Source organism: Thamnophis sirtalis, unplaced genomic scaffold, assembly GCF_051295495.1.
Source record: "Thamnophis sirtalis isolate CommonGarterSnake01/CBP01778 unplaced genomic scaffold, rThaSir2_p1.2 scaffold_3, whole genome shotgun sequence".
Classification (NCBI taxonomy): domain Eukaryota; kingdom Metazoa; phylum Chordata; class Lepidosauria; order Squamata; family Natricidae; genus Thamnophis; species Thamnophis sirtalis.
This window is the reverse complement of record NW_028261383.1, coordinates 120,524,689-120,542,124: the sequence shown is the minus strand read 5'-3', so window position 1 is coordinate 120,542,124 and position 17,436 is coordinate 120,524,689. Positions and strand designations below refer to the sequence as shown.

Here is a 17,436-nt window from a genome sequence, read left to right as displayed (position 1 = left end):
TAAATTGCATGTGTCATATTAATATTATGACCTGAAAACATAAGAACTGCACATGAACTGAAACTGGACAAACTACCTCAAACCACTATACTTTTTTTTTCATTTTGAAAACGTTCCAAAGCTCAGAATGAATGCAAGCATGTGCACAAAGGTCATACAGATGCAAAGTACAAAAGTTTAATAAATCAAAATCTTTACATTTGTAAACATGAGTGTATGAACACCATGTATATATGCAGCACATTTGATCTGGCAGGAAAATAAAGTACAGCATCCCATAAGATGCATGCACTCTACTACCCATCTTATGGATGTTGACTCTCTATGGCATAGGGCAGGGGTGTCAAACTCAAGGCCCGGGGCCCGGATCCAGCCTGTGGGGTACTTAGAACTGCCCATGGAGCTGCCCTGCAAACAGCCAAGGACCAGCCCACAGTGCCTCTGCCAGCAAAAATGGAGCTCAGGAGGGCTGCACATGTGGCCCTCCCGAGCTCTGTTTTCACTGACAGAGGGTTGCAGGAGGCCGTTGCAGCTGAAAATGGAACTCAGGAGCCTATTTTTGCTGACGGAATGTTTGGGCCATCACAGGGCTCCCGACACAAGTGATGTTGAGCTGGCATGCTCACCCCAGCCATGCCTCCCTGCCTTCCCCCCCAACCCAAGGTCAAACACAACCCTGATGTAGCCCTCAATGAAATTGAGTTTCACACCTCTGGCATAGGAATTTTGTTTGTTTGTTTTAAAGTCAGCAATAAATTACCAAGAAGTCTGGCAGACATATAACTTTGAGAACTTTCCTATGTGGTCAGGTTCTTAATTGCTTCTTTCCTGCCTAAATTCTGCTCCTTTATTTCTATTTGGTCAAAATAATAGCAGTAAAGACATGAGTAATCGCTATATTAGCAAAACTGGCAAAATTGGAATCGCTATATTAGCAAAAAGGTGTTTTTTTTAAGAAAAAGAAAGCATTCACTACCCCCACAGAAACAGTCACTCTGCTTAGAACAGTCAAAACATTCAAAATGGCATTGCCACATTTTTTTCACACCTAAAACACTTAGAACAGCTGGTTTAAGGTCAGGATGCTTCAATGTCAAAATAACTTGCACCTCTGTACTCTCCATCCTTTACAAATCTAAAATAGTGGTCTCGCTCTTCCTAGAGTGGTTCTACATATGGCTGATTTTTCTGATGGAACCTTATCAATGGAGGTTTTCAAAAATAGACAGGACCATTTGACTAGGATGATGTAAGGCTCCTACCTTGAGCAAGTGGTTGGACTAGAAGCTTTCTGAGGTCCCTTCCAGCTCTGTGATTCTCGGGTTGCTTTCAGGGCAGCATGGAATATGGCATAGTCATCAGATGACTATAGTCTAATGACTATGCCATTATATATCCTGTGTCAGGCCTGCAATTATATTCCTTTTAGAATTTTGGCCTGCCACACTTTCTCTTATTTCATTATGCTTTTCCATTAGTGTAGTAGTTGGGAGGAGGGAATAGAAAGGAGTAGGATTGTGGAATGTATTGTTGTCATTCTTTTCTAGAAGGTCATCTTTTGATTCCGCATCTTTGCACCTGATCAGAAGCAGCTGGGTGGAGACGCCAGCATGGAAGAAAAAGAGTGGACCATGTGATGGATTGTGGGTGTAGGGACAAGATCATGAATTTGGGATTCTGATGTAATTTCCAGAATTGGGATTACACAGATGTGCTAAGATGTCTGATTGGAACTTTAAGGATCGTTTTGCCTTGGACTCTGATTTAATTCTACATGATACTTGGAATGCTGACATCCTGCTTCAAATTTCTTTGACCTCATACCCAGATGGCATCAGTTCTTCAGTTGAGATGTATTTTACCACAGGATCTAATCTGGGTTGATTACTGGGACCAGAGGTTTTGTCTTCCAATACATCTTTTTCAGATTCATGTTGGACTCCATCCTCAGGAAACTTCTCTGTGTCTTTTTGTGTCGCAGAGAGGTTCTGTGAGGATGGACTTCAGCATGAGTCTGAAACAGGGGTGGGTTCCGGCTTCTTCTACTGCCGGTTCACTCAGGGACATGCTTTGGGCGCACACATGCACTTAATGCGTGCTATGCGAGCATTACAGTGGGTAAAAAAATGCTTCTGCACATGCGCAGAAGCAAAAAACAAGATGGCGGTGTCTATGGCACTGCCAATAGAACCAGTTTGGGGGTGTGGCCAGCCGAGTTACTACCTACTCGGTCAAACTGGTTTGAACCAGTAGGAACCCAACTCTGGTCTGAAAGCTCAGAAACTCAAAACTTCTTGTTCTGGTGACTGACCCAAATTGGATCCTGCATTTTATTGTTTAAAACAACAATCATTCCACGTGCCTCATTATATGTGACCTTTATTTTGTTATTTGTTTGTTTGTTTTATAAACTACCTCATTCATCACAGCAACTCAAAGTGATGCACAATACAATAAAATCAATTTAAAACAGCCAACAAAGAAAGATGACTAACAGTAATTAATAATTAATAATAACAAGAATTAAAACCAACAATTCATCAGTAATATTTGTAGAACATGAGTGTATAAACACCATGTACTATTTGTGCAGCACATTTCACCTGCCTGGAAAATAAAGTATGGCATCTCATAAGATTGATAAGCATTGGTCCATCACCGCAAGATCAATATTCAAAGTGGAGTCATCAATCATCCTACCACAGGGTGTATTGAAACATCTTATCGCATGGATTATCATCTGTATATTTACCTGCCATTGCAGATAGTTCAAGAAATGTGGATAAGTAAATGGAAAGAGAAATGTGCCCAAGCTGATAGGATTCCTAAGAATTAAATATTAGTTTCTTCAGTAGAGTATGCCAGGTATGTGGATGTGCACAAATGCAAGATATCAGCAAAACAAATAGCATTTCTCCGTACCTCCTGCCAGTGATACAGTCACATTTCTCAACTATATACCGTAGAGAAAAATGGAAAAGAAATGGTAGAGAGACAATAATGGCGAACAAAAAATGGATAACTCAAATCGACTCATAAGCTATATAGCTGTGTAAATTCATGCCATCCAACATTTTTTCTGAGAGAAAATAAATGCTAAAGTTTACTGAATTTCATGTCTTAAGTTTCTCATTATTTGTCAAACTGTGTGATTCAAGTTCAAATTTTAAATTCTTTACACACATGTTAGATGTAAACTGGTACTTAAAGTATACACTTTTTGATCACTTTTTTAAAAAATGAATCTGAAATAATGAAATAATTACGAATTTGTTGGAATTTCAACAATATTTTATTATTCAGCATTTAATATTACAAAGTATATTGATGGTTTTGAGTCTCTGTGTTCTTGCACCTCAGGCTATAAGTCATGTCTTCATAGATAAAATTTTGCCTTTTCTTTGCCTTGTCTTTTTGGAAGCATTTCTTGATCTATTTATAAAGACAACAAATAAGAGGCATTACCCCTAAGGGATTTGTTTTTTAATATTTCCAAATTACTTAACAGTTCCTTATGCTATGTGTAGATCAGAGGTGGATTGCCAATTTTCTCACTACCAGTTTGGGGGTTGGCGCACAACGTTTCTGCGCATGCACAGAAGCGTCTGGGTGGGTGGGTGGAGCCTCCTACTGCCACTACTACCAGTTTGACTGATCCAGCAGCAACCCACCTCTGGTGTAGATTTGTTGAACCATATAACATAAACAAAAAATAAATCCAACAATTCTTAACAAATTTTAAAAAAATGATAATTGCAATATGTAAATCATAGTGTAAAATAAAAAATCAATATGCGGGAACTGTAAAATAGGCTTGTAATGCTACAGGTTTTCATTTCACTAAGTATTATACTTGAACTGAATAATTTCTGCATCAGCTATTATAGGAAGGAGGACATAGCTGGACATTTTCAAGATAGCAATGACAACTACCTGTCAGCAAATATTAATGTTGTATTGTATCACAAAGCTTTTCTTTTCAGCTTGCTCTGATTTGATTAAGGTTATACATTGGTACAGAATAATTGGAACAAAGAAACCTCCAGACATTTAGATTAGAAAAAAAAGTGTTATAAATATTCCTTGCTATACTACAATTATGCAAGTTATTTGAAATTATTTTGGATATTTCTTGACTGAGCTACATAATTTTTATGAAGGAAAGAATGGAAATTGATGGAACTTAGTTAATACAATACCTTATAATTAGCCATACTTACCGGTACATTTGCATGATAGATGATACATGATCCAAACATAAAAAACAAGAGCATTAACACAGAAATAAAGATATACAGCATCCAGGGAGATTGAAAATTCTTCTTTGAAGGTGCTATAGTGAAGAAAATGGGACATGAGGTTTACCATACTGCTTTATACCTGCTTTTGTAGCCTCCAAATGTGAAGAAATAATATAGGTAGTTCTCAATTGAAGATCACACGTGAGCTCAAAATGTCTGTTGCTTAATGAGACATTTGTTAAGTGAATTTTGCCCCATTTTACAACCTTTCTCTCTTATCTGATTCACAGCAGTTATTAAGTTAGTGGCATGGTTGTTAAATGAATCTGGCTTCCCCATTGAGTTTGCTTGTCAGAAGTTCGCAAAGGGGAATTGCATGATCCTGGGACACTGCAGCCATCATAAATATGAGTCAGTTGCCAAGTGTCTGAATGTTGATCATGTGACTTCAGGGATGTTGGAATGGTCGAAAGTGTGAAAAACTGTCATAAATCATTTTTTCCAGTGCCATTATAACTTTGAACAGTCACTAAATGAACTGTTGTAAATTGGGGGCTACCTATATTTCCTCTAACCATATTAACTGAAACACCTGGCATTTGTATTTGCCAATCCATATGGAACCTTGAAGAAAGCTTTAATGGACACTAGCCCTCCATCACTGAACATCCTTTTGTTCTGTGGACTTCAACTCCCACAATTTATTAAACTTAAATTATTAATATGCAACATCTCAGATATTTATATTTAACTATTTTAAAATATTATTTTATCGTATGCATGGGCATACAATTGTATGGTGTGTGTGTGTGTGTGTGTGTGTGTGAGAGAGAGAGAGAGAGAGAGAGAGAGAGAGGTTGGTATCAGTTCATTGCACATGTGCTTCGCTCATGCATGCGCACACCATGTGTTGTTTGAGCATTCGCAATTGACTGTGAATTGTTCTGTGCGTGCACAGAAACATGCCAGCAATGGCAGAAGAGACTGGTGAACCAGTTTGTGGGCATGGCCAGACTGGGTCACTGCCGGTTCTGTGATCCAGGCCGAATGACCACTACCGGTTTGGCTGAACCGGGAGCAACCCACCTCTGGTATGTGTGTGTGTTTATGCAGAGTGATTTCCTTATATATTCTGTAAACTCCTTAAGTCAAATTAGACTAAAGCAATGTATCAACTTTATAAATAAACAAATCAATCAATATGTTGACTTTCAAAGATGATCAATTTCTAAATTAAGATTGCAGTGTAGGCTTCAAGCTGAATTAGAAAGTTTCCAAACAAAAAAGAGGTAAATTAAGCAGTTATCTGAATAACCGAATCAAGGCCTGAATTGAATCTTCTGGTCTATAAGTTCAATTATTTAAGAGTCTAGATTTTTCCAGTTTAAAATTCAATCCATTCCATTGTCAAGTTTCTCATTTATCTACTTTCTCAAATATGTATTTTTACCGTATATACAAATATATACCATATGTATATTTTATTTACATGTTTGCTCAGGGTATATTATTTGTTTCTCATCTATCTCAGAATAATGTATTTTATATGCTCTACTATATTTCATTTTGTAGGCACTTGACTCGAATAAACACATTTTGTATTAGTCTAGAACAAAATATGAAGATGCTGAAGTCTAGAAGGGAAAGGGAACAAGTTGCCACTTTCCCCAACTCTAGTGACATTAGGTTTATTACTTTTTTAAAAAAAAGATATCACCTTAATTTGTATCCAAACTCTCCATATTTACATTCCTCAGACTTTTAATACAACATGATTAAATGGAGTTCAAGATGTCTAGATAGTACCAAATTGGGAAAAATGGTCCATGATTTATAATTGAAAAATCAAGCTGCTAACCATATGACCTTTTGTGTCCACCCTTACCTTTTATTGCCAAAAAAATATTCACTGTGCTATTCTTCTGCTTAAACCCAGAGTCTGTGGTCAAGTTTGCCACACACATATATACATTGCTGTCATTTTTCTTCAGTTGCTTCAGTGTAATTGTGGCTGTGTTGTTCATCTCAAAATACTCAGTGCGATTTTCATATGTAGGAGCTTCTGTCTTGATTTTGCTATGGGTAACATAAAGCACTACCGGGATGTTTCCATAGGTTTGTTTCAGGTACAGACCTTCAATCCCATACATAAACTGGCAGGTGAGATTGACAGATTGCCCTTCTTCAGCAATAAGAACCATCAATTCTTGACTGACCATTTTATCTGGAAAGAAAAAGATCTCCTGAGTGAAGGTGATGGTGAATATTATTTATGCCCTTGCCATATTGATCTTAAGTGTTATAGTGTGCGTAAGTTCCTATTCCAAGTCTATTTAAAAATACAAAACTCTGAAGATGAAGCCTCATTATAGGATCCTTTCAGTTGTATTTCAGTCTTGATACTGAGGAGAAACCGAAATTATTTTGAGGCATTTAGCACTCACAATGCAAGTTCCAGTTAGTCCTTCACACAGCCTGGCTTATGTGCCTTATTCCTGTTATGTACCTCTGTTTCAGTAGTGGGTTCTGGATCCCATTGCAATTGGTACAGCAAAAGTTGGCTATGGCTTATTTAAGGAGTTACTGACAGGTATAAGGTGTGCATAACATCTCAATTTTTCTCCTTGGAACCTCCTATTTTGACAGTTTAATCTGAGAAAGTTAGTATTATTTGCTTTCCAAAATCAATAACAAAGATGAAACATGAAGTAATAAAAATGCAAGGCAAGTTCATGACACAATTTAATAATACATGAAAGGCACAATCTCTACCACACATTAACTACTCGTAGAAATTTGGCAGAAATTGATCAGTATCCAAAAAGGGAATTTCGGTGCCATTCTGGCAATAAAAAATTCTTATGACACCATAAAAATTAATAGCATAATTGTTTCCATTACTTTTAAATACATTTGGAAAGGAAAGTTCTCACATTTCAACAATACAACTAATTTAGAATTTATATGTAAAAGTTAATTTCTGGTAACATTCGCAGACATTTCTCAACCAAACCTGAATATACTACTTTGTATACCACACTCAGACATGCATCTTTATGCTTTCTCAAACATTTTGTGCTTTTACACACTCAACTTATCTACTTTACTGTACATGAACATAGCCAAGAATGTACAGATGCCATGATGGCTATGGGGTACCAACACAGCTATAAAACAAAAATAATTGTTAACATCTGGTTATCAACCAGATGAAATGGAAACTCTTTAAAAAAACATGAAACCCAGTTGCTAGTCTGTTTTTTTTTTTTGTTATTTACACATCCTGCAAGAAAAGAAAGAAAGAGAGAGCGATGGGGTACCAACACAGCTGTAAAACAAAAATAATCCTTAACACCTGGTTATCAGCCAGATGAAATAGAATCTCTTGAAAGAACATATGAAATCCAGTTGCTAGACTGGATTTTTTTTTTTGTTATTCATACATCCTGCAAGAAAAGAGAGAGAGAGAGCAGCCTTCTATCAGGCATGCTAAGGAAAGCATTAGGATTTTGAAATAAATCATATATAAACAGTCTCAATATTCATAGAAAGAAAATGTTAATTTATACCAATAGGCTAAACCCAGATCTGATTTTTTCTCCTGCAATCAGCCAAAACAGTGTCTCTCTTTATATCATTAATAAAATAAAGATCCATACAAATAAACAATCTTTTTGAACTTATCCTACATCAATAATTCTCAGTAAGGTTAAAATCAGTAAAACAACTTTTGGATATCTTCTACCTTTTGGTTCTGCATTTCCAGGAGAAAGCAGCAATAGAAAATATGCAGAAAGGATCCAGAGCATTTTGCAACAGCTGTTTTTTCTACCTTAATGCAGCTACTCTTTAATCACAGCAAAAATTAACTTCCCACTTAGGTGATCATGTGATTTTCAATCTAATGAGAACTTGGTTGAGTGTAAATCATAACCGTATATACTGTCGAATCTAAAGCAATGACTAACAACCCACAAATAAAAACACATTTCTGAGAAGGTACAAAGACATGTATTCAGCCTTAGTTCTTTTTTTAACAAAACATTAACTATCACAAAAATCTTCATACTAGTCCCTCAGAAGCAAAGTTTGCTTCCACTTTATTCCACCCAAACATACGGATTAAGTATTTGAAGTATTTTTTAAAATAGGTCAAAGGAGTACTAAAATAAAAACAATATTTATTCATTTATTTGTTTCTTGGTGATCTTTCTGAATTCTCCATCTTTTTTATCAACAACTTGTCTGTTAGATTAAGAAGAGGTCATTTACCTTAAATGTTTGGAACTTAAATGCTTATTTAGGTTTATTCTGATGTAGACAAGGATAGGAATACACTGTTAATCATAACTGGCATATAGACTTTATCAAATGAACCTTAAAGTTTTAAAACACCTTAGGATATCCATCAAAACATTTATCTCCAGGATGTGATGTTACATACAATACAGGAAAAAAATGTAAATAGATACAGTCACATTTCTGAACTATACACTGTAGGAAAAAAAACAGAAAAGAAATGATAGCCAGACAATTATGGCAGACATAAAATGGATGACTCATATTCACTCATAAACTAAATTACTGTGTAAATTCCTGCTACCTAACATTTTTTTCTGGAGGAAAATACATGCTAAAGATGACTGAATTTCATGTCTTAAGTTTCTCATTTTTTGCCAAGCTGCCTGTTTCAGTTTATCATAATTCAAGTATTTCCGTTATCTAATCCAACTATTATTTTTTTTTATAATGGTATTTTTGCATATACCTCTCAAAATATACACTATCCTTGCTATCATTTTCCCCTAATAAAAAGTGATTTGTTTTTTACTTTTAGGTGCAATTTTGTGTTGATTTTTCTCTCATATATGATTTTTTAATAATACATTTTGCAGATTTGTAGAGGTAAGTCTTTTAAAGGATTAATCAATTATACATATTCCAAAATAAGAAAGAAATACTCACATTCAGATTTGCCAAATGTCTGTATCTTTAATGTAAGGACATAAGGAAAAGCAAATGATGGAATATAAACAGTACTGCTTATATACAGCCAAGATATCTTGAAGTCTTTATTGCATGTTTTGCTCTCCCTCTCTCCCTCTGTCTTCTCTCTCTCTCTGACTTTCTCCCTAATAAAATAACTCCATGTTTTTAACTTATAAATTTGGTTTAAAAGCTAAAAAAGTAGAATATACTATAGAAGAATAAACAGACAATTCTGCAATTATATTTTTTATTCACCTTACGTACAGAAACACATGGCAACCTACATAGGCTTCTTTCTACTCCCCCCCCCCAACGCATCAGCCACCTTGTGTTAGTGAGTTGTTGGTCTGAAATCATGAGGTAAAGTACTAGGGCTGAGGATGAATGACAATTTGGCTCTTCGCAGTGCCAACATGATTACCACTACACCACATTGGCTTTTTTGCGCATATTGAAATATTAAAGTTATATCTCTTAAAATGTTTCTACTGCATTGTAATTGTACAAGATAAAAAACATTTTCAACATCTTCCCTTCTAAATACTTGCTAATATTTCTATAATGTTTTCTACAGATACATCTTCAATAACTGTGGATGTGGAACTCAATGGGAAGAATGCTATATTTTAAAAACTGCAATACATTTTCCACTTGTATTCCTCTTCATTAAACTCGGTTTTGAATACTTTCAATAATATATTACATATAAAAATACTGCAAATATTTACGGTAATGACATCATTTCAAAATACATACTTATATAACTAGCACTAACCACAACAATTATAAAGTTAAGCCATATTAAGATTAAGATAGGTAAGTACATATATAAACCTAGTAAGAATTTAAGCCACCCAGATTAAGGCTCCTGTGCTGTTCTTTTTCAGGTTTTTAGCTGAATGTGTGAAGGGGAAGTAGGCTTGACTTGGGTTGAATGATAGCACACTTCTCTGAACCCAGAAGTGTAAAATTATAAGGTTGGAAGGGATCTTGGAGGTCTTCTAGTCCAACCTCTTCTCCAGTGTAGGAATCCTCACCACTATTCAGGACAAATGGCTCTCCAGTCTTATTTTGCAGATCTCTAGCAATGCAGCACCCACAACTTCATGAGGTAGGCTGTTTCATTGCCTAATTGTTCTCACAATCAGGAAATTCTTTCAAGTTTGGAGCTCTGTTGTAGTTTTTCCATCCAATGGTTCTTATCTCGCACCAGGGGTGGGTTTCTCGCCCCATTCCAACCGGTTCGGTTGGAACGGGGCCGGCGGCATCCTCGTGCACGCGCACAGCACACACATGCGTACTAGCATCTGTGTGATGCTCCAGCTGCTCCTGGAGGATGTATGTGTCCTGCGCATGCGTGGAAGCGCAAAACTCGTCAAAACTGGGTAAGGAACGCGGGCGGGCCCTTCGCCGTTCCCGGAAGTTACTTACTTCCGGGTTCGCCGACCAACCGGTTCGCGGGAACCGCCGCGAACCGGTTGAAACCCACCCCTGTCTCGCACCCAGGTACTTGGGAGAGTAAATCTACTTTTCTCTTCCTGGGAGGTCCCTCTATGAAAATTGCTATCGTGTCTCCACATAGTCTTTTCTTCTTCAACCTAAACAAGTTTCAAATTTAAGATTTGGATTCCAAGCCTTTGCCATCTTTTTTGCTCTTCTATGCATGCTTTCTAGTTCTTCCAGCATAAAGCAGTAGTGTCACTTTCCATGATTTTGATGCTACGGTTTGATGCTAGGTTGACTCAGCCTTCCATCCTTCCAAAGTGGGTAAAATGATGACCCAAATTGTTAGGGGCAATATGCTGACTCTGTAAAACCGCTTAGAGAAGACTATAAACAGTGGTGGGATTCAAAAAAATTTACTACCGGTTTTGTGAGCATGGTTTGGTGGGCATGGCATGGCATGGCTGGGTGGTTGTGGGTTGGTGAGTATGGCAGGGGAAGGATGCTGTAAAATCTCCATTCTCACCCCACTCCAGGTGAAGGTTACTGCAAAATCCCCATTTCCTCCTGATCAGCTGGGACTTGGGAGGCAGAGAATAGATGGGGGTGAGGCCAGCCAGAGGTGGTATTTACCGGTTCTCTGAACTACTCAAAATTTCTGCTACTGGTTCTCCAGAACTGGTCAGAACCTGTTGAATACCACCTTTGGCCGTAAAACACTGTGAAGCAGTATATAAGTCTAAATGCAATTGCTATTGCTATACTTCTAGCGATGCAACCCAAAATAGCATTGGCACTTTTGGTAACTGAAGTATGGTGTCAATTCCTGCTTATATGTGGTCTAGCAAGACACCTTGATTTTTGTGGTAAGCATTCCAACACTTCTAATAAACCAGAGTCTCTAATTGCACTGAGTGCTATTTTGACATCCAAAGGAATGCAAATTGGATTCTCTTCAGATCTTCAGCTAAATGTGTGTGCCAGGGTTGACAGTGTGGAAGTCAGAGGAGGTGGGATAAGTAGGTCCATTCTTGACTCAGTTTGTGCCCTTCACACATGTAATGGGGCTACCTGAATGGAGCTTTTGAACCTTAACTTTCAAATGCAAACTGATGTTCAAAGTGTACATGTCTTTATTGCTTTTAAAAAAATAATGGAAAAATTATATTTTTGTTGGAATTACAACAATATTTTGTTATTCAGCATTCAATATTACATATAGCATAAGGATTTATTGTAGTCTCAGATTTCTTGTGCCTCAGGCTATAATTCATGTCTTCATAGATAAAATTTTGCTTTGTCCTTGCATGTCCTTTTTGGAAGCCTTTCTTGTTCTGTTTAAAAAGACAATAATTAAGATGCATTACTCCTTTTTTACATTTCCAAGTTACCTAAAAATCTCTGTGTGCTTGGTGCAGATCTGTTGAAGCATAATATAAACAAGATATAAAAATAAATATAACATTAACAAATAAAAAAAATTGAAGTATGTAAAATCATTGTATAAAACCAAAATCAATGTGTAGGAACTGTAAAATGGATTTGTAATGCCACATGTTTATATTTCACTGGTCTTGGACTGAATAGTTTTCAGCATTATCCATTATAGGAAGGAGGGCATAGCTGGACATTTTTAAGGTCACAATGACAAGTACCTATAGCAAATATTAATGTTGTGCTGAATCACAAGGCTTTTCTTTTCAGTTTGCACTTATGTGATTATGATTATTATATTGATCCACTGCAGTCCTTACATTGGTATAGAAAAACCAGAATAAAAAACCTGCAAACCTTTAAATTAGAAATTCTTTTGTATTACAAATATCCAATGACCTACAATTATGCAGGGAAGGACTTATTTGTCATTATCTTGGGACATTTCTTGACCGATATACATAATTTTTGGAAGAAAAGAATGGAAGTTGATGGAACTTAGTTAATATAATGTCTTGATATTAGCCATACTTACATTGGTACGATAGATGATATAAAATCCCAGCATAAAAATAAAGAGTATTAACACAGAGATAATACTATACAACATCCAGGAAGATTCAAAATTCTTCTTTGCAGCTGCTGTAGGGAAGAAAATGGGACATATAGTTTATCATAATGCTTTACACCAGGGATGTCAAACTCAAGATCCGGGGGCTAGATTCAGCCTGCAGGGTGCTTAGATCTGGCCTGCAGGGCTGCCCTGGAAACAGCAAAGGACTGGGCCACAGTGCCTCTACCACCATTGTCCCCTCAATGTGCAATTTTCTTTTAAAGTGCACATTATTTGTTATTCATCCTTCTTGGTATGTGCATTTTTATATCCTTTAATTATACTTTGATTTTGTACAAACACATTTTTGTATTGGTCTAGAACTAAATGTGAAGATGCTGGAAGGGCAACTGAATTTTAGTTTATGAACTATCACTTTCCCCAAACCCAGTATTATCAAGTTTATTACTTTTTGTAAAAAAAAAAAATCACTTTAATTTGTATCCAGATATTCTACATTTACTTTTTCATTTCATGGAATTCTAAGAAACTATGGCTAATGGAAGTTAGAATCCAAGTACCAAATTGAGAAAAAAATGGTTAATGATTTGTAAGTGAGAATTGTCAACATGATCTTTTTCTCCATTCCTACCTTCTACTGCCAAAAGAATAGGAGAGCTATTCTTCTGCACAAGTTCATTGTTTATGAACATGCCTGCCCTACACAGGTATACATCACTGTCATTCTCTTTCAGGTGCTTCAGTGTGATTGTGGCCATGTTGTTCATCTCAAAATACTCAGTGCGGTTTTCATATGCAGGATCTTCTTTCTTGATTTTGCCATGTTGGGTAACATAAAGCACCTCCATGACTTTTCCAAAGGTTCGTTTTAGATATAAACCTTGAATCCTATGCATGAACTTGCAGGTGAGATTAACAGATTGCCCTTCTTCAGCAATAAGAACTTGACTGACCATTTCATCTGGAAAGAAAAATATCTGAGTAATGAATATTATTTATGCCCTTGCCATATTGATATTAGTGGATTTTAAGTGTTATAGTGTGTGCCAGTTCCTATTCCAAGTCTACTTAAAAATACAAAACTCTGAAGAGTTCATTATAGGATCTTTTCAGTTGTATTTCAGTATTGATACTGAGGAGAAACCCACATTATTTCCAGGCATTCAGCACTCACAATGCAAGTTTCAGTTAGTCCTTCACACTAGAAACATCTTGGCTACTGAGCATTATCACAGTTTTGTAGCTTTCTGCAAATGCCACCTGCTGAATACCACTCCCTATTCTCCTGAAAGGTGGCAGACACAATAAACAAGCCCATTTTAATTTTTCATTTTGTCTCATTTAGCTTTTTATTATTGTCACTACATCATAGAATGAGAGCTTCTGCTGCATAGCTTTGCTAAGAAAAAAAAATCTTTGAATCATGGAACTGCTTTAAAAGCAGTAGCTATCACTTTCAAAGTGCATTCGTTAAATATTATGTTTTATATACTATAATAAAGAAAGTAGTCCTTAGCATCCCAAAGATCTCAAAATTTAATGTTTATATGTTTAAGATACATTTCGGGAATGCTTAAAAGTATTTTCTTCTAGAGTTATAATAGAGCAGAAATTCTGACAGAAAGAACTATAGTTCCTCAATGTTTGAATATCAGTATCAAATTCCTCTGATTCCTTACATGCTTCAGCAAAGGGACTAGAGCTGTGCAGAAATCTGTATTTGAAGGGGAGAAGGTGACTCAGAGCATAATTCACCATGAAACACATTTTCCCCTTAGGATTGCATGGCAAGAGTTGGCCAAGGTCAGGTCAGATGTGGCTTATTTAAGGAGCTATGTACAGATGTGCATACCTTCTTGATTTTTCTCATTGGATTTGACAGCTTAAACTGAGAGGGTTAATATTGTTTGCTTTCCAAGACCAACAGAAAAGATAAAACATAAAATATTAAAAATTACAAAGCAAGATAATGAAACAATTTAATAATGCAAGAAAGGCAACAATCTCTGCAAACCATAGCTATTCATAGAAATATTGCAGAAATTGGTTAGTATACAAAAAGGAATTTCAGTGGGCTTGTAGTAATAAAAGACTCTTTGACACATAATTTTAAACTAATAGCATAATTTGTATCCATTACTTTTAAGTACATTTGGAAAGAATCTTCTCACATTTTAAATATATAATATTCCTAGACATTTCTCAGACAAACCTGAATAGCCTATTTTGTATCCCACATTCAGATAAAATATATTTATGCTTTTTCAGACAATTTCTGTTTTTATACACTGAAATTCTCTACTTTACATGTGCATTGTCAAGTCTGCACAGATGCCATGACAGCTATGGAACACTAAGGCAGTGTCAAAACAAAAGTAATCATTAACACCTGGTTTTGGCCAAATAAGATGGAATAACTTGAAAGAAGATATGATTGTCTGGAATTTTGAATAAGAGTTCTCAAAATGTCACCATATTTTATTGCAACTCCTACTTAGCTACAACCACTTGCTAGACTGGTTTTCTCTGTTGTTTACTCATCTTGCAAAAAAAAAAAACCCACACAAAATATACTTCTACAAGTCATGCTAAGATATGAATAAAACCTACAAATTCTGAGATAATTGATATGAACATTCTGAGTATTTACATTATTCAAAGAAAACTTTGATTTATACCAAAATGCTAAACCCAAATCTGATTTCTTCCCCTCTAGTCAGCCAAAACAGTTTCTCCCTTTATATCATAAATAAAAGCAAGAGCCAGACAAATAAACAGTGTTTTTTTAACTTAGCCCATGTTATTAATTCTTAGTGAAGATTAAACATCAATAAAATATTTTTTGGATATCTTCTACCTTTTGATCCTGCATTTCCAGGAGAAACCAGCAAGAGAAAATACACAGAAAGGATCCAAAGCATTTTGTAACAGTTGTTTTTTCTACCTGAAACCAGCTACTCATTACCCACAGAGCAAAAATTGCCTTCCCATTTGGGTGATCACGTGATTTTTTAACCAAATGAGTGCTCGGCCTAAACCACATCAGTATATACAGTCAAATCTAATGGTGTGAGTAACTATGCAGAAATAAAACCATATTTCTTACAAGTTATAAACAACATGTGTTCAGCCTTAGTACTTGTTTTAGCAAAATCACAAAATAGTTATAAAAATGTTCATGCTAGTCCTTCACAAACAACATTTGCTTCCACTTCATTCCATACCCACCTACAAATGATATATCATAATGTCTATAAAATAGATTGAAGGAGGACTAAAATAAAAACAATCTTTATTAATTTCTCTTTGTGTTGCCTATTGTCCTTTTGTCATATCCTTTTCATCACAATTTTCAGAGTTCCATCAAACGCCTTCCCAAGTACACATGTCAAACTAATCTACAGTATTTTTTGCATTCATACTTGAAAGGGAGGGGAACAATAATAGTATACTTCCAATCATCAGACCAAGGTAAGGTGACCAGACATCCCAATTTTGGCGGGATAGTCACGATTTATAACAATTTGTCCCATGTCCCGGGGCATTTTCAAAAAGTCCCGATTTTCTGGCTTCATGTTGAGAGCCCAGTGGATTTGCTTTAGAAATCCTAACCGGGGCAAGACAAAAGACACTCAGTCTAACCTCTCTCTCTCTCTGTGTGTCTCAGTACTTTCATTGAAGATATTAAAACTTTAAAGCAAGAAAACGGACACCCCCCTGCGCGCCCTTTTACCTCATTTTATAAGAAAAAATGACCCAGTACCATAGAGCTCCAGGAAATACTTGGCTAGAGAAGTCACGAGTGTTCCTTCCTGGATTTCCCGGAGGGGAGGGGCACGGAGGTTGGAGGTTAGCTCGTGTGGGAACAATGGCGGCAAAGTTTCTTTGAAAAATATATCACTGACTAATTTCACCATTTTAATTTGCTCAGTTTTTTGTATTAACATCTACATCATTCTGGATTGACTTGGAGTGCCTGCCTGCTGGTAAGTGAGCTGGTTTTTTTCTTTTATTTTTTTAATGTATTTTAAAATAATATTTTATTTATTGTGCATAGGATTTTTTAAAATAGTTTTATTCTGTGTGGATTCTTTTTTTAAATTGTCTTAGACTATTTAAAAAAAGATTTTATCCAAAATAAATTGAAGTGAAACCATTTTTAAAAATTCTATGCACAATACTTTGAAATATATTGTGCATAGAATTTTAAAAAATATTTTACTTCAATTTATTCTGTGTGGAATAGCTTGAAATGTTTTACTTCAATTTATTCTGTGTGTATTCTTTTTTTAAATTGTCTTAGACTATTTAAAAAAAGATTCTATCAAAAAAAATTGAAGTGAAACCATTTTTAAAAATTCTATGCACAATACTTTGAAATATATTGTGCATAGAATTTTTTTAAATAGTTTTACTTCAATTTATTCTGTGTGGAATAGTTTGAAATGTTTTACTTCAATTTATTCTGTGTGGATCCTTTTTTTAAAATTGTCTTAGACTATTTAAAAAAAGATTCTATCCAAAATACAAAATACCAGCTGCAGTTATTCACTTAAGAACTGTGGCAAAAAAGGTGGTATAGTGACCAAAGTTACAATGGCATTGAAAAAAGTGACTGATGACCATTTTTCACACTTAGCGACCATTTTCACACTTAGCGACCGTTGCAGCATCCTCATGGTCACGCGATCAAAATTTTGATGTTTGGCAACAGATTTGTATTTATGATGGTTTCAGTGTCCTGGGGTCATGTAA

At 35.7% G+C, this 17,436-nt stretch overlaps 1 protein-coding gene across 2 annotated transcripts; it reads right to left on the bottom strand.

The window, feature by feature from the left end:
- Window positions 1-3,280: 3,280 nt before the first annotated feature.
- Window positions 3,281-15,629, bottom strand: CD7 (CD7 molecule). 2 transcript variants are annotated; one of them, XR_015695997.1, is made up of 7 exons: window positions 15,539-15,629; window positions 13,313-13,642; window positions 12,643-12,749; window positions 7,987-12,007; window positions 6,127-6,465; window positions 4,221-4,333; window positions 3,281-3,432 (listed from the first exon to the last, which is right to left on the bottom strand). XR_015695997.1 is itself a non-coding variant. In XM_014061048.2 (4 exons), the coding sequence occupies exons 1-4, from the start codon at window positions 15,600-15,602 to the stop codon at window positions 11,873-11,875; spliced, it is 636 nt and encodes a 211-aa protein (XP_013916523.2). In that variant the 5' UTR covers window positions 15,603-15,629; the 3' UTR covers window positions 6,479-11,872. The 2 variants fall into 2 exon arrangements, 1 of the variants encoding a protein (XP_013916523.2); XM_014061048.2 differs by lacking the exons at window positions 3,281-3,432; window positions 4,221-4,333; window positions 6,127-6,465 and having other exon boundaries at window positions 6,479-12,007.
- Between the last annotated feature and the right edge of the window lie 1,807 nt (window positions 15,630-17,436).